The sequence below is a fragment of the Orbicella franksi genome, chromosome 7 (assembly GCF_964199315.1).
Source record: "Orbicella franksi chromosome 7, jaOrbFran1.1, whole genome shotgun sequence".
Taxonomy (NCBI): domain Eukaryota; kingdom Metazoa; phylum Cnidaria; class Anthozoa; order Scleractinia; family Merulinidae; genus Orbicella; species Orbicella franksi.
The window spans coordinates 20,443,836-20,470,175 of NC_138151.1; the positions used below are offsets into that span (position 1 = coordinate 20,443,836).

The window sequence follows — 26,340 nt, forward strand, 5'->3', positions numbered from 1 at the left end:
CGATTAGCATCTTTGAACTGAAGGATTTGTCTTATTCTCTCGCACCGAGTGTTAATTCATTAAGAGAGATCGGATGTTCTCTAACTTGAGAAGGCTGAAGTCGTCAGTGAAAAATGAATCAGCCGTAGGAAATTTGTTTACGTTTGGATATTCTGTTGCAATATTCTCGATATCCGGAACAATTTTTAAATTTACTTCCGTATGTTCTTTCGTGCTCTTGCTTCTGTTTTTGTTTTACTACTTTAAGCTACTTTAGCGTTAGTAAAGCTATTCTTCGGGTCAGGATCGTAGATTTTTAAAATTTTCATTTCATTCAGATTCTTTTTCCATAACCGATCATGAATAAAGTTCTTTTAGGCAATAAAAATGGTGAGAACATGTTTTTTCGCGTATCAGAGATCGAGACAATCGAAGGATGGCAAACATATCTTTCGAAAAGTTCCCTTATTTTGCCACTTCAATTTATTCGGCGACTTTAACCCAGAATTTCAATTGGCTGAGTGTCAATTTTTCAATCTGTTCTTCGCTCACACTGACGCCGGGAATATCATCAGAAGGGAGATTCTCCCAGATTCTCTTCTTCGTTTGCCATGTTGCTTTGAATATTTACTGCCAGGGCAATTAAGCCTCGTTTCGGTGCAACTTCCGGTTTTTTCTGGAATCGGTGTAAAAATTGCCAAGCTGACGTTATCGATTTAAGTTTCTTAGAAAGGTGTCGTCATTTTAATACTTTGTTTTTTTTGGAAAGAGAGGAATTCGAAACCAAACAGGTCTAAGCAGGAAGTCGTGTCTTTCGGTTTCAGCGGAGAGGCCGAGTGTTTTGATTGTCGAACACGAGCACGAAGTGTAATTGACACTGAGAATGAGACTTCGCGGATTATTATATCTTTTGGCTATTGAACCAGTTTTTTCGAAAGGTATGTCAGTTTCTACTTCCGTTAACTTTCCTTAAAAGCTCTACTGTTGTCAGTGTTGTTCATAAGATTGATCAGTAGAATTCGAAACTTACCACGCAATCCTTGATAGTGAAATTCTCTTCCGGGTTTGATACGGTGAGGATGAGTACATTGAAAATAATTTAGCCGTTCCTTGATTGTTTAAGCTGTACCGTGGACAATATCGTATGGACAGATGATGCGTTTATATGCCCTTATTTATACACAGACAAATTATTAGACGAACTAACGTTCTTTGTCCAAGTTCGTCCCAGACGGATGATCCACCTTCTAGTATTTATTATACTAAACTTACTTTTCGTCTTGACGGATTTTGGGCGTATGATCCGTCTCTAGTATAAATCAAGCCAATACTGACAAAACTGCTGTAAATGAAAATGGTTTAAATCTATTTGGCACGGTTGATTAAAGGATGGCGCTTTGCGTATTTTGTCAACACTGAATAGCTTTGAGCAACTACACGTAAGTCTAGCATGTGGTGCCGACTGTTCTTCACTCATGGGTTACTTAGGTTGAACATTCATAACTACAATGTAATAAAATATAACATTTATAACCAAGTTGCATTTTTAGTAGCATAAATAATTTCCTTTGTGTTTTACCATTACCTATGAGTCTGGAGTGCAGCATTTCCAAGAAATCCCCCAGATAAGACCTTGCCAAGAGTGCGTGACGAGCCAAATGCAATGTCTGAGTTGGACTGACACCACATGTTATTCGATTTTACGCGCTCTACGCAACTGCAAATACACTGAGGTGTGCGACCGAATGCGTATGATACATTTAATAAAGTAGCGTGCATATTAAAGAATTTCTTTACCGTAATAAAGTTTAGCGGAAGTAAAGTTTTCAGTAAGCTTTCCGGTTTTTCTCAGAATTGAGTTCAGTGGAGTAACACAAGATATCTGAAGTTTTCCTTCCAAAACGCCTTTTGTTAGATGCACAAAAATAGTTTCACCTCCATTAACCATCGGCTGCTGATTTTTTCTCGGTTCCTAATACCGATTCCTTCTCCATCCACGCGTCATTGAAGACGAGGAAGAATACTGCACTTTATACATGTACTGCACTAACAATTCCTTATATGCAAATATCCCCCGTTAACCAAAAACAGACTCCCCCGAGGGCAACAATTAATTTAGCTTCGTTTTCATGGAAATTTCGATGTGTCATGCTAGCATGAATAGACCAATTTCGATATATTAAAATTCAGCCTAACACAATAGACCTCAGCACGAGACTCTGGGGAATAAACCCCACAAACTCTGTAGTTATTCCTCAGAGCCTCGTATTGGGGTCTCTTGTTTTAGGCTGAATTTTAATATATCGAAATTGGTCTATTTAGATGAAGGTTGAGATCAGTCGAAGGAAAACTAAGTGACAAGACTTTAGGTAGCACTGACCTCAAGCTATTAAAGTATTTTGTTAGTATATTATAACAGACGAAACAGCCACTTCAGATCACAAACGGCTAGCAGTAAGAGTGCTGGTCAATGCACCATATTAAAGAAATGGAATAATTAAATACTACGTATTAATGCAATCGGCAGTGTTGTTTTCCGCGAATTTTGTCAAGCACCGTCCAGTGTGCAGTCAACGCAGTAACCAATTTTAAATATGTTTAAATCCATTTTGCAGTTCAAGCCACGAGCTCCATCCAAGCGAGGAAATCGAGTGAAATAGTGGAAGAAGGGTCAAGTTTCAAGTTTGAATGGGATTATGTTCTTCAATCTAGTGACAATGGAAAATTAAGGGAGATAATTTTTGGTCTTTGGGAGAAGGGATACACAAGTTCCTACTTAATTACAGTGAGCAGCCTTGGTGAAGCAGTTGAAAATCCTCGGTTGAGTAAGAAACATGCAAACTACATTGGTCGAGTGAAGTGGGTAGGAGACACCTCCAAATCGTACTTGGCTTTCCAGCTAAATAACATCACACTCTCTGACAATAATACTTACGGGTGTCAACTTGATATAGGAGGCTTTGGACAAACTATAGATTCCAAGATAACTTTAATCGTAAAGGTAAGATTTGGGCTTATCATGGTTCAACAGTAATAGCTGTACATAGATCTTAAGGTAGCCCTTTTAAACTGCAATCCTTCGCCTAGAAGATTGGATCTGACCTTATAGTATACGTACAAGGAACGTTCTTAAGTCTGTGTGTCGATTCACTTGGGATGTGCAATGATCTTTGGTTATCTTAATGTACGTATTGCTTATTTAGTCATGAAGAGTTAAGCTTTGATTAACAAAGATAGTACACACCATAACCATACCTCCAAGGTCTTAACTTTGACTTTTGAATTTTTCGACAATGTTAGGGCAAACCGCAAATTTGAAGGGAGACTCGTGTGGGATTTTGCCGCGCGTGTCTGACAAGTGATTTAAATCACAGTAATTCGTATGCTAACTGCCCATTTCACATCTTCATTCAAACGAAATAAATCTCAAAAGTAGTGTGATCTGAAATGAAAAGATCTGAAAACAAAGATACATAAGTCAGTATCATTAACATTGTCCTTAGCTTTCGACCAATGATCGAGCACCAGAGGGGATGAAAAGGAAACGAATTAATAGCCCATACAGGCCTTATTCCAACGTAATCACTGTCCAGTTGTCTTTAGATCACTTTCGGTTTCGGAAATCCCAGTGGGGTCTAGAAATAGCCAATCCCGGGGCACGAATTTCGCTCACGTGGACAGCAACGCCCTTGGTAACGGAAAACCTTTGTTAAAAATTATCCAACCAAAGTGATACTAGTTTAGCCGTTTCCTTACTTTTTAAGTAAAATAACAATGGATGAGACCACATTAGTTCACTATATATAGTTATACGTCTCCGGTTTGTTGTTTAGTTCCGGTTAGTTCCACCCAGGTTTGCTCGCCGCTAGTTTCACTTGGGTTTAATTTCCTTGCGATTAGCTTTGTGATTTGGGCGGCACTGCATTACATATATACTTAGACTTGCAGTATGTATAAGTAAAAAAACTTGGCTTCTTGCAGTCAGTGCAGTCTGATGTATCCTGAGTCAAATTTCCTGGGTTCGACTTCCGGTGTGTTCATATTAAAATATCTTTCTTTTTCTTTGTTTGAATCCAAAAAACGTAGCGTGTCGAGTAAACTTTATGTGAAAATAAGTAAGTTGAAAATTGGTTGGACTCAATGATATCTAAGGTCTTCCCATTGAAACATTATCCGAGGAACAACTGGGTACCATGTCTTAAGGTGGCCAAACACGGTTTTCGCGCGCGCTTTTGTTGATGCAATTCAGCGCGCGCACAGGGATTGCAAAAAACAAACATGCCTTCAATAGAGCGATCATTTTATTTACTCAACACCCGCACTGTCTGTGCTATTTTTCTCTATAATTGAACGCAGTGTATTGATGGCTTTAGTCTTTTATTACAAAGATATGTTAGAAAAGGTAACGATGCAAAGAACCCAGCAATTTTCAGCTTTTTCTGTGTTACCGAAAGAACCCAGTTAAATGCAGCGCATGCGTAGTAAGTCAAAAAATTGCGATTGAATGAAAAATTGCACTCTCGGAAATACGCGAGGACCACCCATTAGAATTTCACGAAATTTGGCACGAAAATACTTTAGGAAATAAGTAACTGGAGTATTGAAAATAACTGAAATTTAACAAAGGAAATTCTAGATATACCAGTGAACCTTCAACAAGGGATAATTAGAGATCTCTCTGTTAAATTATTAGCAAAATAGTGTTAACTTGTGAGAATTGCTACAAGCTTGTCGCATGCAAATTATAAAGAAAATCTGATGACTAGATATTCTACAAATAAACAAAACTGATTTTAAAGGCCTGTTTATATTTATTCATGTTGCCATGGTAACGGCACATACGTCAGCTTAACCATCAGGAAACCAAAGTTTGTGTTGTTAACTTGCTGCCATTTTTGGCAACCGCGGTATCAAGGGTTTTAGAGAAAAATGTGAATGAGACACAGGTATCAAAAACTGTGTTCAGCCACCTTAAACTAACTTGGGAGGGATCGTGTTCATTATGGCGAATGTAAATTCAGCTCATTTCGCTCATTATCTTTTTATATTCGAGACTGAAAACTTTAAATAATAGGAATATATGATTTTCCTTTGTTGACAGAAACCATCTGTGATGGTAAACACGTCAATGTTTCTTCAAGTCCCGCAACTAAATAACATTACGGTTGGTCACGTGGCTGAATTTAACTGGGGATATCGTCTTAGTGATCAAGACAGAAACTTAGTCAAAGCGGTGCAGTTTAGTTGTCCAACTTACAAGCATCACAAGCATAGGATCCTGTGGAGGAATGACAGCAACGGAATTCAGTCCACTGATCAAGAATATGCTAATCGTCTGCTAGTGTCACACGAAACCAAAGTCGGCAAAACACAAAATTACCATCACACGAAACATTGCAGTTTTAAACTGTGTAACGTCACTCTTCAAGATGAGAGATATTACGAAATTAAAATTGAGGTGGGAAACACAAGGAAACATTTAAAAAGTCAAGTGTTTCTTACAGTTAATGGTAAGACTTTTCATTTGTGTTGTCTTTATCGCATAAATAAAGTAACCCTGACTAAACAATAACGTGATTTGCAACAGAGGAGTTGAATAATTCGAACATTAACTAATATTTTCTTAGGCAGCAAGAACTGATGTTTTGCAATTTGGTTTCATCGTGGTTTAAATTTGTAGAATTATATGTCACATTTGATGGCATTCTCGGAACTGCACATATTTCTCTAAGGATCAGCTCCTTTATTAGCGAGATATTTTAGCTATAAATAGAAGTTAAAGAACTATCACCATAATCTATATCAGAGAAAAACCTGATTTGCATTTACTGCCAACACACTAATTTGTATTTACAATTTACATACTTTAAGGTAATTCCCCTGAAATAAAACTGCACATAGATTTTTGTTCAAACTTTGTCCAATGAATATGTATCATATGAGAACTTTAATTATAAAATAAAAAAGGTGGGTGCCCATGCTCGTTAAGGAGCAGTGAGGCATTGAAAATGTATCATTTTAGCGTTATTTAATACTTATTACAAGAACGCATTCCAAGTTATTGTAAACTCTTTGCGAGCCCAGACTCATGAAAACACGCCTCAAACTACAGTCAATACTTGTGTTGGACACAAATAAACTTTTTAAGTTTGATTTTGACAGACAGCTGAATCCTTGTTAAAATAGCTGCCTTTTTTGACAGAGTATCCACGAATTGTGAGTTTCCCTCGAGTGAGAAGCCCCTATAACGTGGGAGAACAACTCAATCTTGTGTGTATAGCTAAAGGAAAACCAGCTCCAAAGATAAACTGGATCAGAAATGGACGAATAACACCAGATAAAACTGAGCGTCTTTATCATGTTAAGGAAGTGTCAGTGTCGGATGCGGGGGTTTACTCATGTCGTGCATCTAATCAGCTTGGTAATGTTACCAGCCCAGGGGTTCATGTACATGTACAATGTAAGTATTTTCTAATTTTGAATTTTGGTTTTAAACCAGTTTTATGAATGGCCAATTCCCTCTATGAGATGCACCCGCGGGGAATCATGGTAGTTGTATTCATCATCTTGGACTGGATATTTGTTTTAATGAATACAATTACCGTGATCCCCTGCAGGCGCGCCTCATAGAGACAATTGGCTAGTTAAAGCTCCTTGAGAAATTTATCAAAAAGTGCTATATAAGTTGATTTATTAGCTATCAGTTAAAAAGCACGTTATTTCTCAGCTCACTTAGTTAATTAGTTAAATCCCATCCAGACTCTTTAAACCGAGCAGCAGAATCGGCGCAACAACAGTTTACAAGAACAGCTTAACTGCCAATGGATTGTTAGTCTTATCGCACTAGTTCCAGAGCGTTTTAGTATCCTGGTCTCTGATTGGACACAAAATTTGCGGCACAGTATTTTTTTGTCCTATCGTTAAGCTCCATCCGACCTCGCTGTTTTGATGCTTTCTGGCAAGGGGTTATTTTTGCCATTGATTGCTCAACTTAAGTGTTGCTTGTCCAGCGGAGGTTTTTGTAGATGAAACAACTTTGCAATTGCTTTCTCCTAAAAAAAGGTGAACTGAAATTATTATTCATCGAGCTTATTGCGAACTCTTTGTTTATTAATGTAGATGCCCCCACGATTATTTTTCCGTCGGAGACTCGGACTGTGTTGTCATGGAAAGGAAATCCAACCAGACTGGAATGTGTCGCTGTAGGATACCCTGCTGCAGCGTATTCATGGGATCGAGCTGGAAGCAACCAACTGATCAAGGACGAAGAGTTTGGCAACGCCAGTGTGTTGACGATTACTCCGTCAGCAGATTCCGATTTTACAAACTATACTTGCATCGCCAAAAACTTAATTGGCCATGACAGCGCAATGTTTTTGCTAAAGCCTATTAGTAAGTATTCATGTACATAACAGTACATCAGTGATCAACAGGACGAGTTCCTCTTTTACTCGTGTACCCAAACCTATAACAGGCCTCCTTAACGGTAGGCAACACTACTGTTACGTCCTCTGTGTGGGATGATAATTAGTGCATCGCGCAAGTTTTAAAACATTTCCAGAGAGAGAGGATTCCTTTCTGTTTGTATTATCCCCGGAAAAAAATGTCTGTTGTGTTCCGATCTTAATATCTTACATGGCTCGCTTAATTTGAACATTGCGTCTGAAAATATTCATTCAATTGGAAGTATTTCTTTTTCTTTAGATATTTTTGAGAGTGTAACGAAAACGCAAAATGGGTACAAATGATCGGACCGCCTCTGTGCTTCTGGTAGTTTAGTTTACACCATAAATCATGAGCCCGTCTTTCCGTATGAAAAGCTTTGAAGCATTACTGGAAATTTTTCAGGTCCACCAAGCCCTCCAATCATCACAAATATCGACGTCAATTACAATGCCATCAAATTGACGTGGGAAATTCCGCCCTCTAAGCAAGGTACTCCAATCACAGGACACGTCCTTCAAATACAGAATAAACAAGCCCAGTTCAAAAAGTGGGAAGATTTCAAATTTAGCGCGAAGAGCAATTATTTTATATTGAGAGATCTGAAAAAGGGAACTCATTATGGTGTGCGTTTGTACGCCACTAATGTGGCTGGAAACAGCAACGTGTCAGAGGAAAAGCAAGTGAAAACGCCCCTAGAAGGTGAGTTAAACTTTCATAAATGGCGGCTAATTATAAATTCTTTTGCAAGTATTAAAATTAGCCTTACTAACCTCATTTTGAAGTTGGTAATTCAAAAGAATTTTTACTCTGAAACGAGGTTAGTAAGGTTAATTTAAATGCAAACAAAAGAATTTTAAATTGGCAGCCATTTATGAAAAGGGTCCATGGGGACGCTCTATTTCTATCACAATTGAGAAAGTAAATTACACCTCAAATCACATAAAGAATTTATATTTTATTGGTTCCAAACAATTTGTGTTATTAAGTAAAGGAGGGGCCCTTTCTTTTTTTTTCTATTTGATCGGAATGAATTGCAACTTTCTGTTTTGATCTCTTGTTATGCTTGAAACACGCAACTCGTCTTTAGAAGATTTGGAAAAAGTCTGCTTGGGAGCACTAACGAGTTTCCAGATCTTACTTTTTAATATCGCGAGCATTCTGGTGTGCTGTCAATGTGGTGAAATGATGAGAGATTATGTTGTTATGTAACGAAATTTTAATGGAGATTTTGCCGCCATATTCTCACTTTTTTCGGACCAAAATGTATTTATGATTTTCCATTGCTTATTTGCTCTGAGTTGTAGGATAATTCGTTGGGGGAAAATTCTGTCTCCATTCACTGTTCACACCGTGGACTAACGACCTTTAGGTATGTTAATTATTTTCGAGTCGGAAAACGAGACTTTTTTTTTTATTCCAGGTCGTCCAGCTATTCCACAGCTCCATTTCACTGACGTCAGAATCAATCACACACGTTTCTTGGTCACGTGGGATTATCCTGATGATAATGGTGGAGCGGAAGTGATCATGTTTACTGTGTGGTACCGAGCAGTAAGACCGACCAACAGCACCATGGCGGGCAAATGGGCAGCAATAAATGTCACATACAACAGATGCTTACTCAAGCTTAACTGCTGTTTAACTTACGAGCTTATGGTGACAGCCTGGAACAGAAATGGTCCAAGTTTTACTGATCCTGATAACGCAGCCAGAATCACAGTTATAGGAGGTATTCATGTGTACCATTCACATAGTTATCGTCGTGTTATTTGGAGTACTTAAAAAAAATGGCAAGAGGGCTTTTTGCTTGTTTAGTTGTTTCGTTTCTTTTTGGAAGCCTTGCTTCATTGTTATTATACTACAGCATCCATTTACTCGATGGCTAATGCTTTTCCGGGGGAACTCCCTTGTGAAAAGGACAGGATAATTGTCGTCTTGCCTAGTGGGTGTAAAATCGCGGATTTTGATCTCACAGCGTGTTCAGGACGAAACGCCACTATTTTTAGCCGTCAAGGTATCTTTTAAGGTTGCTCACGGCAAAAAAATAATAAACGCTTTCATGTCCATTTTAAGGTAGTATCTTTAAAGGGGTAAGTTAAAGTTCGAGCAGCGCGTAGATTGGTCTCCTTTAGGGGTTTGATTTAAACTTTTAGTCAAGCTTCCCCGTCCTTTTGCACACGAGAGTTCCCCTGCTTTCATGACCACTAAAGATTTGCTTCAATTTCTGGTTTCCTTTTTTATTGATATACCTTTTATACAGCGTTAAGTTGAATTGTGTTGATTGTAAAGTGTTAGATCCCTTGTCTATTTTATCTACGAAATAGAAAACATGTTCCGTGTTTCTATCGCATTTTAGTATAATTCCACCTGAATACTAATGCAAATGCTGCAATCTGACTGGCTGAGCCATTGCACACTATCAGCCAGTAAATTTTCTCCGATTCTTATTAGTTTAAATTGATCACGTGACGCGATAGTGTTCATCCGCGGAGAGACACTATCAGCCCATAGTGCCGGTCCGAGGAAAATACCTGGATTGATAGTACTCGTTCGTGAAAATATTTCTGTAAGCAAGCGGGCTAATAGAAAATAAACAACTGAATTTGCATTAAGAGGGTTTTTGGGTTTTCAAATTTTACATTTGGCTTTCACGGCTTTCATCGAAAAAAGTTGAAAATATTCAATATGATTTTTGAACTCGCGCACGGAAGAAAATTTAGTGGTGAACAATAAAGACGATAGAGTGTTTATGTCTCGGAACTATCGGTCTTATAGTTGCCCCTTGGAAATTTGATGTTCTTAAAACTAGCACATTTGCCCTCGAAGCTTCGCTTCTCTGGCAAATATTTGTTTTAAGAACATCAAATTTCCGCGGGGCAACTATCAGCCGATAGTTCCTCGACAGAAACACTCTATTGTTTAAATAGGTATTGAGTAGCGTAGCCAATCAGAGAATGACAAACGTGATAGAAAGTTAGTAGCTTGATACTAAAACTTGATAGAAACATGAAGAAAATGTTTTCTAACTTTTGTAGAAATAGCTCAAAGAAAATAGCGAACAACTTTCCCACACTTACTAACTTTAAAAGCGTCAAAGACATCATGGGGAAGCATGGCTTCAGAACCCCCTAGCTGGCTCACGCTTAGGCATTCGCGTTAACCCCCACCTGTCAAAAAGTTACAATCCTAGGACGTAAAACTCCTTAACATGCGTTATGTTTTCTAGGCATACCAGAAAATACAATCACAACTTTAAGAAGCAGTACGACTCCAAAGGTGTTGAAACCAAAGGGTAAGTTGTCAAGTTGTCGAAAGTATTTTTCCCGAAGTGTATGACTATAATAATGCTGCAGTTTTGTCTTAAGCAGATGATTGTGTTACCTGTTTGGACGTTGCTTTGGAATATGTTATTAGAAAAGAAGGAGGGCGCAATTTGAGACTTTCCGGGGAGGAGGCAGATCGATTATGCTTTTCGATGATTTGCGTGCTCTAACCGTATCGAATCTTTTTTATAATCTTCACGCTGTGAAACCGTAAAGGGGGAGAATAATAGCCGTCTTTTTCTCCCCGAGTGTCTGGAGGGGGACCTACGTGAACCCAAAGTAAAGTGTTTTGTTTGTTCTTAGTTTAAACGTGGAAACACTAGGCCGTTTTGCCATTCGTCAGACATAAATTCGTCACTTCAAATTCGGGTAATTTCTTAGTTCACCGACTCAGCCAGACCGTCTTTTTTTAAGAGTGACTGTTTGGGTTGCTTTATAGGAAGCTCCAGACCAGACGACTCAAAGACGAGAGAATTGCTTACATATTTACCCTACGTGTCTTTTCTGGCTTTACCTGTATTAGTTTGTGTTTTAAGATACACGATCTGCAAGAGAAATTCTGTAAAGTGTGAGTATATCAAAACAAATAAATAAAATTATAATATTAAGAGGAAGCCACATCAGCCCTAGCTGGTTTTAGTGCGGGTCCTCTATCCTGATCGACCTGGAATTTGGAAATGTTGGTTTTTCAGGAGGGTGGAAAACCGGAGAACCCGGAGAACCCGGAGAACCCGGAGAACCCGGAGAAAAACCCTCGGAGCAAGACGAGAACCAACAACAAACTGAACCCACATATGGCACCGGGCCAGAATCAGACCAGGGCCACATTGGTGGGTGGCGAGCGCTCTCACCACTGTGCCATCCCTGCTCCCAGGTTTATTACAATCTGTTCCGATAAGTGATTTCACAGTCTCTTCAATGACATTTGAATCAGGCAAATCAACAAAGGATTTACAGCCTTAAGGGATTTTTACTAAAAAAATTTAGTTACTTTATGTGGAGTACCTTCGCGAGTTTCCTTTTTCCTGATAAGGCCAATGCGCTTATAACACAACAACCATGCTCACACAAATGCATATATGAAAGATAATAATTTAAATAAGTTGAACTGCGGAGAAAGATATGAAGACATCAATGATCATCACAGTTTTACAAACAACTTAATTAGAAGCTGCGAAATTAATTCCACAGCACAGCTGCATACTGCGCCTTTCAATAACATGCGGGCTCTAAAATTCAAAGCTCAACCGACAAATGCGATTTTCGTTACCGTCAATCAAATGTTCGTTGGCTCCTTCCAGCTTCCGACTACTGCCGAGCGCACGGTAATCAAATCGTTGAGCACAGTTCAGACGACGAAACAGTGCTCGGCAGTAGTCGTTAGCTGGGAGGAGCCGCTGAACATTTGACTGACGGTAGCGAAAAACGCATTTGTCGGTTGAGCTTTGAATTTTAGGGTCCGCATGTTATTGAAAGGCGCAGTAAGCTGTGTATATAACTGCGATGATCGTTGATGTCTTCAAATATGCTCATAGCCCCATGTGGCTCGTGTTGACGTTTTTTTTAGTGATAAAAATTGATGAAGATGAGATTGAGGAACCCGAAGATGAAATGGAAGTTATTGAAATGTGAGTTTTATCTTGCTGGCATACCCTAAATTAATTATAAATTCAGTTTGTTCAAAAATGAGAACCGGGACAGCTACTAGTAATTTATACATTATCTATGAATAGTTATGATCTAGTATTTCTAATAATCATGATTTTTATTCTTTAATTGTAGCTTCTTAATTATTCTTAGCATTTGTATCTTTTTATTTAGTACACGATCCCACAAGCTCAGTAGCTTTGAAATTTTTTATCGTGTATAAATAAAGGTTGTATGTATGTATGTATGTATGTATGTAATATGTTTCCATTTGTTTACTGTAGTGTTAATTTTCTGTAGGGCGCCAGTTGCCCAGGTTAGATCGTGGGAATTTCCTCGCGGAAACTTGGCGATAGAAAGAGTGATCGGAAATGGTGCATTTGGAGTGGTCTCCAAAGCATACGCCCGAGGTTTGCCAGATAAACCAGAGTGGACTATTGTTGCCGTGAAAAGCTTACAAGGTAACTTATTAACAAAGTTTAGGTCAATATTCTTCTACTTCTTCAAGTGTACATTTGCAACAAATAGGTAAAAAGACGATGACTACGCTGATTTAGTTCTTGAACAAGAAAATCACTGTCCTCAAAAAGTGTGTAAAAAATTATTTAACTGTTATTTGTTCATGCACGGAATCTCGCATTATTCTTATGATCTACAGATGATGCAACTGAGAGTGAAAGACAAGATCTTTTATCCGAACTCAGTCTCTTAAAGAAACTGAAGCCTCATCCGCATATAATAAAACTGTTGGGCTGCATTACAGAAGACAAAAGTAAGAGAAGACATTTTTAATAAAGTAATACTAGTAATACCTGCCAGTAGAGTTTGCACAGTTGTTTGCCAAATGAAAATTCGTTCAGAGTATTTTAGAAATACCGGCAACTGATGAGATCCACATGGAGGATCGAAAGCATGGTCTTGCCTGAACTAAGCCCGGAACCAAGTCGACCAATGGCATTTACAACACGCAAAACAGTCAACAGACTTGCGCGCAAACAGCTACATTTGAATCATGCGGTGCCAGAACGAACAAATGGAGGAATAAACCTGTTCTGCCTGTACCAGAATTAACTCGCGCCTCGGCGTTATTATGCTGCCGCCTCGCCTCGTAAGGGTGACTCATTGGCAATAACTTCAGTGTCTCAACACTTCCTCATTGATTTGCAGTCGTCTATAACGAGCGTTGTGTGAAATGAAGAGGTGACTGTCTTAAACGATCACCTAAAACATCTACAGTAGTAGCTGATTGGAGCAAATAGGACTGAATAGAAATACTCCCGTGGATATGTGGCTGAGGAGGTATTAGAACATCATCCCTGTCACATGATCATCTGTCACAGGTAATGTCCTTCACTAACAACTTTGCAGTGGCGGATCTAGGGGAGGGCCCCGGGGGACCCCCTCCCCCCCCCTTATTTTGGGTAAAAGAAGAAGAAATGACAGAAGAAAGAAAAGCCGGCAGGGCAAGTAAAACAAAACCGGGACCCCCTCTTAGCTTAAGGTCTGGATCCGCCACTGCTTTGTACTAATTTTCCATGTATTTTAGACTATCCGTATATGATTATCGAGTATGTTCCACACGGAGATCTGCTTGGATATCTTCGGAGGAGTCGAGGAGTGAGCGACTGTTACTACGATGATCCCGATATAAAACCGATGACAAACCTGACTTCAGAGCAGATGTTAAAGTTTGCGTGGCAGATATCGGATGGCATGCGATACATCTCATCTAAAAAGGTGCTGTTTATCTTATATAAACAACGAATGATTACTTTTTTCAGCTTTTCTGTTATAAATGATTCTTCGTTTTTTTCAAAAATATAGATTATTCACAGAGACCTAGCAGCCAGAAATGTATTGGTTGGAGAAAATCACCGATGTAAAATTACAGATTTTGGAATGGCCCGCGACGTAGAAGAAATATACCTACGGCGAAGTGAGGTAATTGGTTCCAGCTTTTATTATTATCATCATCATTATTATTATTATTATTATTGTTATTATCATTATTATTATTATTATTATTATTATTATTATTATTATTATTATTATTATCTGCCTAAGAGGTTCAAGAGCTAGAAGGAAAGCCTTTTGTGACTTTTAGAACATTGATATTGACGTTGAAACCCAGGAGGGAGCCATTATGTAAACACTGTTGAAATAGGTCTTAATAGTTTATTTCTTTTATTTACTTTTACCTTGTAATATACCGATATTGACGTTGAAACCCAGGAGGGAGCCATTATGTAAACTCTGTTGAAATAGGTTTTAATAGTTTATTTCTTTTACTTACTTTTACCTTGTATATACCGATTTGTATGGAATATGTTAATTAGTGTTATGATGATGATAGTAGTATTAGTATTAGTTGTAGTAACCATGATATCATGATTAGATACGGAAACATGTTTTACAGGTTTAACAGACATCAAATTATGTAAATATTATAGCATTTTGTAAAGCTTAGCTCTAGTTTTTGTCACAATTAACACTCCTCTTTTTATTATTATTATTATTATTATTATTATTATTATTATTATTATAATCATAACAATTACAATTTCCTCAAATTTGATTGGTTCATAAACTGGTGTATTTTGCTCCAATTATTCTGCAAATTTGTAATCGGACAGTTATGTGAGCCAATCATTTTAAGTCCTCTCCTTTAAATCCACCAATCACGACATTGATTACAGCCACTACAGTAACCAATTCAAGAGACTGACTTTGAAAAATTGTGGAGGTTTAGTTTCCAGTGACTGTTTTGAAAGAAACTTGACAGCCATTTTGCAAACTATTCCCATATTCTTAAAATGCACCAAACCCCCAATTTTTTGTTTTCGCTAAAACGAATCTACATGTTATTTGAAATACTTCTGCGAAAAAATTTTTGGATTCGGTTAAATCCTCGATTTTCTGTGCCCCGACGAAATCTCGAAAATAGCCCTAAAACACCGCCATTTTGTTTCACGACCGAGTTTAAGGAGAATGGGTCTAGCGGCTGTTGTGGCGTCTACCCAGGAAGGTCGAATATCTCACGTCCTCTCATTTCCTTCAGGATGGTGCAATACACATTCGAAAAGTGCGCAGAAATGCCTTCCAGAAGTGCTATTGGCTGTTGCAGCAATATCCCAGATCTAAAAAAAGATATACTGTACAATTTACTGGCGATGATCGGTCAATGGTATAATAAAGACATAAACGATGGTTAATTTTGTCGAACCGAAACAAGCGAACCGAGTCTGTAAGAACCATTGAAGAACTCTCGCTGGAATTTGTTCCGCAGACTTTCATGCGCTATTTTCAAAATTTTCTGCTTAAAGCCAACCAGCAATTTGTCGAAATACTATCGACAACCTATATCTTCCAGTCCCGCAGTATTTATAACATAGGCGGCAAAGTTGTGTGATCAATCAAGAAGCGTTCAGTACGACCAAATATACTGGCATGTAAATAGGTCGCAACTGCACGCCGCCAACCAACACTCATTTCTCTTTCGATTTAGATGAAAGTCGAGGATTAATCCTTTAGAATTACATGATAACAAAATTGTTACACTCACAGAGTTTTTCGAAGGTTTGGAAATCAGCAGTGCGACAAACATTCTATACACAAAGTTAGTGTCGAAAATATAACCGCGTAACATTACCTGCGGACCGCTTATGGAACACATCCGTTTCGCTTATCCGACGAATTTCACTGCAAACTTTGAGAAAATTCAGACTGGTTATTTGGAGTTACGACTTAAAACGTGTGGCAATGTGAAATCGGTAATTGTATGAAATGTTTCCTTCCGCCTTGCTTCCCGTAGCTTCAAAAATACAGGTCCAAACAATTCTACCATTTTCAATCGATCGAAGCCAGTGTTTTGGAGGTCATGAAGTCTCGAAAACTGCAACCCTTACGTCGCTCTTATAGACATGAAGCATTCCAGAGAGTAAAACACAAACTGGATTTAATAGCACAACCATGTCTTGACAAAATACGTTCTCGCTAAGGACAAATGTAAACGGGTTATAAACACGCGTGGGAGTCTTGTGTTTAGGTGACGAAATTACCATCCAAAGCAGTCCTTGAGTTTTCTTTCCTGCTTTTCGTTGCCTGCTCCTCCACTTCGTATCTAGCTTTCCATTCCTAATATAGAAGCAACTCGTCCGCAAAGAAGTCTTCCCCGTCGTCGCTTGAAATATTGCAAATTGTTCTCAAAGCTCTAGGCAGTGAGTTCACAGTTGTGGCGAACGCGCTCGATCGAAGTTTATTTGGGTGTCTTCCGAATAGAAACCTAACTCTGACTCCAGTGACGAAAAAGAAATGATTTTGAAACAAAACTTGGACGTTTTAGTCCCAAAATATATTGGAACGATTAGTTTTGTTTTCCATTTTCTCGAGCAAATACAGAGAGCTAACTGAGGCGCCATTGTGTTTGGTTCCTGGGTAGACGTCATCAGCAACCGCCGCCCCAGACTCCCTGAAACGCGGTCGTGTAACACTTCAGGCGCGACTTTGAAAGGGCATAGCAAATCGAGGATTCAACCAGATTCAAAATTTTTTTCGCTCAAATGCTTCAAATAACAAGTAGATTCGTTTTAGCGAATAAAAATATTTGGGGTTAGGCGCACTTGAATAATGATCTTTCAAAATGACTATTAAAAGCTATTTTTCCAAATTGTGGGAAATTGTAATGGTTATGACTAATTGGTAACAGGACATCGTGTCATCCAATTCAGTCTGTGATCATACGCGTGATTAACAAATCGGACTCCCGCTTCGCGGTTGTCCGATTTTGTTAATCACTCGTATGATTACAGACCGAATTGGACTCCACTCAGTCCTATTACCATTGTTTATTATTATTATTACTATTATTATCATTATTGTTGTTGTTGTTTATAATCATTATTATTACTATTATTATATTATTATTATTATATCATTATTATTATTATTATTATTATTTTGATTACTGAAACAATACTACGGCACAGCAATTTGCAAGTATTTATCACTCTTTGGAACATTATGTATGATACATGCCGCCATATTCGCTGTATAGCTGGTTTTCACATGACGTCACTAAAATTCGAACTACAAAACTATTGATCTTCCTGAGATTTTCCTTAAGGTTACTAGGCTTTGGTAGATTGTGCTCGAAAAAAAAGCTTATTATGCTTTTAGCAGTGCTCATATTTTTTAGAAATTATGCCAAAATTATGCTACTTTCTGAAAATTATGCTCTCTGTCACCGAAGTTATGCTACTTGGATTTTAAGGAAAATAAAGATCGCCAGTAGCTTAACTCTATCAATTTTGACTTCAATGAACATTCAGACAGTCCACCTTCCAGTCTTACAGTCTTACAGTCTTACACCCATTGCAAAACAGTTTTCCACCTCGAAGACACAAATTTTCCTCTGGAAATTCTTCGATTCGATCACGAAGACTCATGTTCTTTGGATCTGAGTTACCTCTTTCCTTGTACTTTCCAGTATTACTTTTAGGAACACGTTCTCTAGAGATTGAAGTTCTCGGTACGGCACTGGGAGTGCTGGAAGTGCTGGGAGTGGAATCAGTGGATGTACTCGAGGACGACGCCATCTTTGATCTAAGGCCTGAGGGGCCGAGCCGCCGAGCCATAAGCGTGGTGGCCTGAGGAGAGTCTCAGCCTCTCAGATATGTACGGGGTGACCTAGCTAGAGTCTTCCAGACCTCGATATTTTCCAATAACAATACAGAAGTAAAGTACAAACTGAATTATTCTAGAACTATGATGGGTTTTTTTTTGTTTTCAAGGCATAAAAGCTCGGATTATGCTAGCAGTGCTAAACTGAAATAAAAGCTTTAAATTATGCTCGTTTTTCTAAATTATGCTAAAAATTATGCTAGCACAATCTACCAAAGCCTAAAGGTTACAGTATACCTTAGGGTCGGCAATTTTCTTCAAATTTGGATTTTTGGGTCAAAATAGTGGTCGAAGAATAATCTCTTATTTCTGAAAAAATTTTTTGAAAAAGGCTAAATATTGGCGGAGAAATGGCGGTTTTACGTTTTCACCGGAAGTAAAAGTTTACCTCTTGATTGACAGCCCTATGGCACGTATGCAATCAACCGAGACGATTTTCGCGGGAATTACCTACATGGATGTCACGAATTGACTACTCAGTTGATCAGCATTGTTGTTCTGACCACCCAGCATTTTTGATATTAGGCGTGTCTCTATTAAGTTATAAGTAAACATAGACCACGTTTAAACCATGGACCGGTTCGAAAAAGCGAAAACAGCGAAGAACGAATGAAAATACATCAATGAATGAAGAAGCGAAAGTTCGCCACGCGGATGAAGCTATAGTTATCGTATAAGGCGGGCAAATATTCGTGGTAAGAGAAAAGAAAGGTTCTGTAACAATTTCGGAACTTGACAGCAATAACAGGGATGCTGACAGAGACTCTTCTGATGAGTGCGATATCGACGAATCGTCGGACTCATTGAGACCATTTGAAATATTATCCATGTACATTTGCCCATATACAGTTGCTCTCCGCGCTGTCTTTTGTTTGTTTCCTTCGCTCAGCCACTCTAGCGTTCGTATCCTTTTTAGTCTTCCCCATTTTGCCAGACCAGCTTCAAGAAAAACCGAGCTACAGAAAAATTATCTCTCTGCCTTCGGTTCCTTGAGCGCATTGCGAAACACAAGAGTTTTTTAGAGATTCTCGCGTAAATTTCACCAGGAGGTTAACGGTAGTAAAGTTTCCCTGCACTGATTGGCTTAGTTATCTGAGAACCCATTTGAAGGCGTTTGTGGGCGCAGTTTGTTTGCGAAGCAGAACATTTTTCTTAGCGCTGTTTTCTCGAATAAATTTTTTCACTTGAAGCAGACACTTTAAAGAGTTATAACTAAAAGGGAATTTGTTCAATTGCTCTTAAATTTGGACAGTGGCTAGTTTAACATATAAACTACAAAAGCGTGTCTGGGAATTGTTAATTTCGAAATACTTTTTCTTCGAGAGCGAACGATCACTCCACATTTTTTTAATCCTATTTCGAAAATGTTCGGTAACTTTTTACTGCAATCGAATATGCCAAAACGCAGACACGTTTTTTAAGCGCTTTGGGCCCTGAAACCGAGGAAAATATTAAATTGGCGAAAAACGAAATTCGCTTTGACTTGTAGCTTTCGAAAGGTGATTCGGGCGCTCGCATTTAGTGGTCGTGAAAAATTCGACAATTCATTTTCTTTCAAAATTCTTGGTATAGTTTGATAGCTAGCTCCATAAGCTTTAATTTGATCTAGGGGTTTAGGTATCTACAGCGTAAACTGCACGCGCTACATCGCTTGCGCGCGAGACATCCCTGAAGGTATACTGTAACCTTAAATGATGTATAAGAGCTGCTGAAAACTAATATTCATACAAATTTTCGCTCCGAATGGGTTCTTGGTTTTGTGATACACTACGCTTAAATTTCTAAGCTTTTGCGTGACGCGGCATTTACATGACGGCCTAGAGAGCTGTCATGATGGTTAAAAACGTGACTTATTTAGGGTAACTTGGCTATCTTAACAGTCCATGTCTTAGAAAAAGTATCGTTTTGATGTTTTGAGTTCCTCGAGGGATAAATTCACGCTTTTGTAGCAAAACTCAGTGACAGATGTTTCTGTTGGTTTCCGGTCGCCATGTTGGTGCCCATACGGATGGGCACCAGCATGGTGTCTCCATACAAATCTCTATAAATTTGGGTAAAAAATTTCTCCGGATATCTCGCATAAAAGAAAATTGCTGTGACCAGAATTTTGGCGAGAGTCTTTGCATATTTACCTTCTTTCATTTCCCAGATTCTGGACTTTATCTATTGACCGGTTTTGATTTTGATTTTGATCCATTTTGAATTGCGTGACACTGAAAACTAGCGATTATAATGTTCTCTAATACATGTATGATGACCGCGAGTTCACTGCTAATCAAGTGTGTTTTTTTTTCCAAAAAACAGGGTCGGATTCCTGTAAAATGGACGGCAATTGAAGCTATGACAGGAGCGATGAAATATTCAACGAAAAGCGATGTGTATGTTGAATTGACAAAACGTACAGGTCGCATGACTCCATTCTGCTTTGAGTTTACAAATGAATGGCCCCTAAAGTAGGCTTGGAGCAGTTCATGTTCCACTAGGTATCGTATAGCAACTCAGTTCGGAGGGAACACGTGGAGATGAAATTAGCGATAATTGGACTCTTATCTTTGCATGGAAGTTAACAAATTATTTCTAACGGGTAGTATTATTTTCACTTCCAGATGGAGTTTTGGTGTCGTTCTATATGAGATTTGCACAATTGGTAGGTTATTAGTAAGTAGAATAAAACGTAAAATGTTTTTATAAGGGTGAAGCTGGTTCCTTCACGATTTGAATTTAATGCGTGTGTATAATGGCGGCAAGGGTCTACGTACTTAAAATTTGATAAAACTTAGCGAGGTCACAGGCTATGGCCGTTAAACAATTTTAACAGTGAGTGAGTGCAAGAGTCTACGTAGTATAAGTTGGGACCCCACCCTTCCGAAGGTTCATGTATCCACCCCCAAATGTTGTATTCCGTAACGTTAGGTCTGATGCAGGCCAATCACACCCTTAATAACAGCTTGTTCAGTCTTTTGTGACATTTCCAGCACTAGGATAGCCAATAAGATGCAATGCATACTTAACAAGTTTGCTTTAATTGACCTTGTTTGCAGGCGCCGAACCTTATCCAGGAATAAGTCCATATAAGCTTCCAAGCGTGTTACAAAAAGGATACAGAATTCCAAAACCAGAGTATTTCAAGGATGAGCTGTATGTTTGTCGACTTTTTATTTAACCCTACGATAAAACCTTGATGGTAGAAGAGGCTTACTGAAGCAATTTTTTAGCACAACTGTAAAGATAGATCAGCCGAGAGGTGTTATTCTGACGTAAGTGAGATGTCACTGTCCAGCATTCTCTACTTCACTGAAGCTCCTTTTCATTAAAGTACTAAAATGGAGGAACTTTGAGCTGGAGAACTCATAACGGACCATACATCTATTTCCAGTCCTACCGTATTGCTGTCCTCAGTCTACAATTTACTGTCATCTTTTTTGAGACATATAGGTTTGGTCCTACTCTTAATTATAAGACATTTACTTTGTGCCTGCAGGAATTACGAAGATCTTAACGTGATTCGAACTCATAACTGCAGTATACGAGATGATAGTGCTTCCAAAATATTCTGCTTGCTGACCATGAGAAATTCTTGTACTTTTTAGGTATGATATCATGATGAAATGCTGGGAAATGGAACCTGAAGACAGGCCATCATTTGATTCACTGTGTACTTCTATCAGAAGATTAGAGATGTGCTCCAATCAGGTACGAATTCGTTTTTGAATTTAATTTACAGTCATGTAATGCGGAAGCATTTTGGACTAAGTCAAAGCTTAAATCATTGGTAAAAAGCCTGATTGTTTCACGCCGTATCATATTTTTACAAATGTCTTCCCAAAAAAGTTAGGCGTTAAAATGTAAATCGTTTGTTTCCGTATCAGTGGACCTTAGAAAAGGTTTCCGGACAAAGTCCACCGTTTACTGTGAGCTGCAGTCTGCGCATGTCTAGTCAGTAATCAAGCGAAGCCTTTTTAGCAGATACGGATGAACGTGACAGTGTCGACAACAAAAACGATCCATAACCAGTTGTGTGGACGAGGAACGTTACGAATAGTCCCAAAAATCTTTCAACTCCAATGGCATCTGGGTTATAAAAACTGGCAAAGAATAAATCTATAGTAATTCTGTAACATTTGAGTCATTTCAAGTTTCGTTGTTGTATTTGACATTTTATACAAAATCCGATTCGAAAGAAGTCAGCGTCGAACACGTGCCAGGGTAAACGGAGTTTTTTTGCCCTAACAGAGAAGAAAAGAAACAAATTTATTTCTCAAGACTTATTTCACTAGTCTTATACTTTGTTTGTTATTTTCTTTTCAGAATTATGTGAACGTAAAAGATTGCCTTGAAGCTTACGAAAGCGAAAATACCACTTGATTGCCTCGTTGAAGTTCTCTAAAGCGAAGATGACACGCACAGTTTGTTGTAGGGATTTTAATTCGTAACATCAAACTTCTTCGGACTATCAGTAAATGTTTTCAAGTTCCTTTGTTCTTCAAAAGCTCCGGGCGAATAACTTCTGCAATGTCCTCGTCAAGGCCATTCACAGTCGATCTATATCCTCGGTTAATGTTGGGATAGCACATGGAGCATCAAAAAATATGAGCATTCAAGTTGATGTGTGACTCAGTGTAGCCAATTAAGCAGCTTTGGTGTCAGACGATTTCAATACTGCAGGAGTCAAAATATCACCTACACTGAGCAAGAAAAGTCACTGCCATTTCAGTGGCGCCGTGAACACATAACAGTAAAAAGGGGATAAAGTCTGCATACGTGCCAAGTGGCCCATCAGGCCAGAGCTTATCCCGGTTTCTGTAGCATGAAGCGACAAGGAGTATTTTTACTCCCCCCTGGATGGCATGCAAGTCTATCGCAGGGTTAACCCCAGCATTAAGTTCGCCAGTACCCATTTATACACCTGGGTGGAGAGAGGCACTGTGAGAGTAAAGTGTCTCGCCCAAGAACACAAACCAATGTCCCCGGCCAGGGCTCGAACGTGGACCGCTCGATCCGGAGACGAGCGCACTAATCATGAGGCCACCGCGCCTCCCACAAACATAGCAGGGTGTTTTTACAATTGAACCTTGTTTAAATGTTTAACAAAAGGCTCTTACAGCTCAGTGGGTAGTCGTTATCGCTGGCCAATGTCAGGATAAAGAATCTGACTTGTTCGCAGCAACTGCAATCTCATCTAACATTGACGTTTTTATAGGCTACTCTTGTAGTAATGTCGATTGAGGTTGCGTGTATGCGTGCCACATGCAACAGGTAACCAAGATGATATTCAGTCTCAAAAAATCCATTGGTATTCAGGTAAGGTGGGAACGGAGGACTTCCCTTCGGGACACACTGTTCTGTTCTAGATAGAATGGGATTAGGATCTTAGACATAGACCAAGAAGTACAGTTCAGAAGATGAAACTTTTGTTCCCTTTTTGTCCTCAGACCACGAGGGAATGGAATTCCCTTCCAGGCGAAATAGTTCGTTTATTCCGTTAACTTATCTGAACATTTGTTTAACCAGTCAGTCTCTATACAATTAACACTCATCGAAAGCATTTTGTATAAGTTAGAACACAAGATTATAGTATTATCAAGGTAAGTAGCTTGGTTACAAACAATACGAACTGAAAAGTTTAATGTATAGACATTTTAATATTTAGCAGCTGGCGTGATCCTCCTAGGGATCTTTCCAACGGTTTATATTTGTAGATTTTGATTTAGATGTGGATATAGTTAATGTTATGATCTGGTACTGTCTCTGTGGTTTATATATAGGTCTCTTGTAATACAACTTGTATATACATGTAGTGATGAACTTTATTTATCATCTTCGGGAGAACTGTTATATACGGCATGTCAAACACTGTTCACGAACGTTCCAATAAGATAACAGTAACAGTTTTTGAAACAAAGGACATTTGTTAGTGTGACACGCACAGTTATAAGTTTATAAATTTGTATCATAAAGCACTTCGTACAACTTCGTTTGCGAAACAATTCTTTATTGTATTTAATGGTATATATCTTCAATCAAGTATGCAAGTTACTTCAATATAATAGAGTTAAAACAAATGCAAAACTTAACTTGTCTTGATTCTTTAGTAAGGAACTCTTTGTCCAGAATCAAGCAAACACCCACGGGGGGCGGGGGTTACTCCCTGAAAGTTGGGTGGGGGTGTGCGGCCAACTTCCCAAAACCCTTACCCTATTTAGGACTAAAATCTGCCATTTTTGCTACCCTATTTATGACCTAACCAAAAATTCGATACCCTATTTACGACCGTTGCGGCTGGCTAAGTTGCCCTAAACATAAGTTATGACGGGCCTTTGTTGATGGTCTCATCGATAATGACAAATGATGAAAGAGTAGCTTCTTCTAAGAAACATTTCCAATTCAAGACTAGAGTGTAAAAACCATGTCCTATTTATGGCCAAAATGGCTGAAATCACAAGAACCGATACCCTATTTATGAACAAAACGGCTGAGAAACCATACCTTTTGGGGCAGCACATACCTATATAGCCCATATAAGGGAGTACCCCCCGAGAGGCAAACACCTTACTAAAAATAAACGGCACGCAATGCATGCGTTGACGTCCATTAATGTCAAGGTTATCCTGAACTTTGCAAAAGAAACTAACGGATGTAGAAGGTAAATAGAAGTGACTAATTGGTACAGCGTGTGTATGGAGTGAGAAGATCTGGCAGGAGTGAGACCTGAAATGGGTGTAAGGATTCTTCATGTCGAGAATCAAGCAAAAACCTTTGCTAAGAATAAGTTTTGCGGGGATCTAAATTCACTGAAAAGTCTACATATATTTTAACTTTTCAGTCTTTTGACAATTATATTTTACATCAGTATAAAAGCTCCAGTGCAATGAAAGCACAATATGAGACAAAGTAATGAATTGCAATAATGGGGAACACATCTGCTTGGAGATGGAAAGCTAGCTGGTGCTTATACCAATCAACAATACAAACTTTATCACAGACGATTACACAACATCAGTACCAAAGTATAATTTCCCCTCAGTAGGATTTCGACTTAGCTCTTAATAAGTGAAAAAAGTCAGTTTAATTTACATAAAGCTATATTCACCACTGAATACTTGTAAATAACTATTATATTTCAAATAATGCCCCAAGCCCTGATGTCGACATAAAAATTATCTACACACTTCTTACAATGTTAACTTTACTTCCTTTACTGCTTTACCGACCATTTCTTTAATGCCGGCTGAGAGAAAGAACGAATAAGTTCGCAAAGCCTCTCTGGATCCAGTTCGGCTCAGCTGACAAGAGATGAATAAAAACTGTTTTTGTTTCTTGATCTGAGAAACGCAGTGGATGTTTATTTAAAGTTGACAAATTAGCTTCTGTGTAATTAGAGCAAAAGGTGGTAAACTGCGGTACATGCTTTTGGAGGAGAGCAAATCTCAGACACTGATTGCATTGCTGTCATAATAAAATGCTTCGGCAGAGAGACCAATGTTTGTTGAGTAACCAGAGTTTTCGCTGTAAACAAAGTTAGTCTGAAAGAGAATCCATCAGTAAGTGACAGGACCAAGAAATTCTGTTTGAAAAAAATACAACGGCAGTAAAATATCAGTTGCTGCAGTGTCCTTGTTTATGCATGTGAGAGCAAAAGTGTACTGTAAAATCGACAAAAATGTGTTGAAATTAGACAGTGAAGGATTAATCATCACAGCAGGTGTAGTACAGGCAGTAACTTAGTGTACACTGTAGTACACACACTACAATGTGGCATGCAACTTTATTAAGGACAAAGTTGTTAAAAAGTTTATTTCATGGTAAGAATCTCGCGAATCTCGTGTTCTATTCGAGAGTTCTTGTCACCAAATGGACCTTGTACGACAATTGATCAGTTGACCGATCATCCCACAACATGTAACGGGGGCTAATATGATTCGAAGAAATGGAAAGACTGTTCTAAATAACCCAAACACAGGCCAATGGTTTGACCATGCATTTCCGTGTAACGGTGACACTTTACAACGGTTTGAACAATTGAGAAAGTACAAGGGCTACATAAGGTTTAGTAATGGACGCAAGAACGCTTTGCAAACAAAGTGTATTTTGTATTATTATAAAGTCCTTTAAAAGACGCTGGTGCCACACTCCACCTTAACTGTAAGAAATTGAAAGTGTCAGGAAATTCAGGCCACTGAGAAAACTGAAGGATTAGGAGATTTTATGGCGGTTTGACCATTTAGAATAAAAATATTAAATAATAAATAAATAAATAAATAAATAA

At 38.5% G+C, this 26,340-nt stretch overlaps 2 protein-coding genes across 3 annotated transcripts in view; both read left to right on the forward strand.

The window, feature by feature from the left end:
- Positions 1-17,234, forward strand: part of LOC145492311 (fibroblast growth factor receptor 1-like) — a 73,625-nt gene extending 56,391 nt beyond the window's left edge. Inside the window, exon 15 of the transcript XR_014049978.1 lies at positions 16,674-17,234. The gene's annotated coding sequence lies outside the window, so the exon portion shown is untranslated. The remainder of the gene's footprint in view (positions 1-16,673) is intronic.
- On the forward strand, positions 388-26,280 carry LOC145492272 (uncharacterized). 2 transcript variants are annotated; one of them, XM_081471669.1, is made up of 19 exons: positions 388-917; positions 2,595-2,980; positions 5,081-5,489; positions 6,182-6,439; positions 7,099-7,371; positions 7,828-8,124; positions 8,846-9,154; positions 10,652-10,717; positions 11,188-11,316; positions 12,316-12,376; positions 12,696-12,856; positions 13,054-13,167; positions 13,942-14,132; positions 14,220-14,336; positions 20,379-20,452; positions 20,681-20,721; positions 21,116-21,212; positions 21,665-21,767; positions 22,383-26,280. In XM_081471669.1, the coding sequence occupies exons 1-19, from the start codon at positions 863-865 to the stop codon at positions 22,437-22,439; spliced, it is 3,198 nt and encodes a 1,065-aa protein (XP_081327795.1). In that variant the 5' UTR covers positions 388-862; the 3' UTR covers positions 22,440-26,280. The 2 variants fall into 2 exon arrangements, 1 of the variants encoding a protein (XP_081327795.1); XR_014049966.1 differs by lacking the exons at positions 21,665-21,767; positions 22,383-26,280 and having other exon boundaries at positions 20,379-20,557; positions 21,116-21,162.
- The last annotated feature ends 60 nt before the right edge of the window (positions 26,281-26,340 follow it).

Bases quoted from the DNA above. Each gene is read 5' to 3' on its own strand.
- LOC145492272 (XM_081471669.1), top strand. From the start codon at position 863: ATGAGACTTCGCGGATTATTATATCTTTTGGCTATTGAACCAGTTTTT. The intron at 7,372-7,827 runs GTAAGTATTCAT...GAAATTTTTCAG, and splicing joins GTTTTTGCTAAAGCCTATTA to GTCCACCAAGCCCTCCAATC. The intron at 14,133-14,219 runs GTGCTGTTTATC...TCAAAAATATAG, and splicing joins GATACATCTCATCTAAAAAG to ATTATTCACAGAGACCTAGC.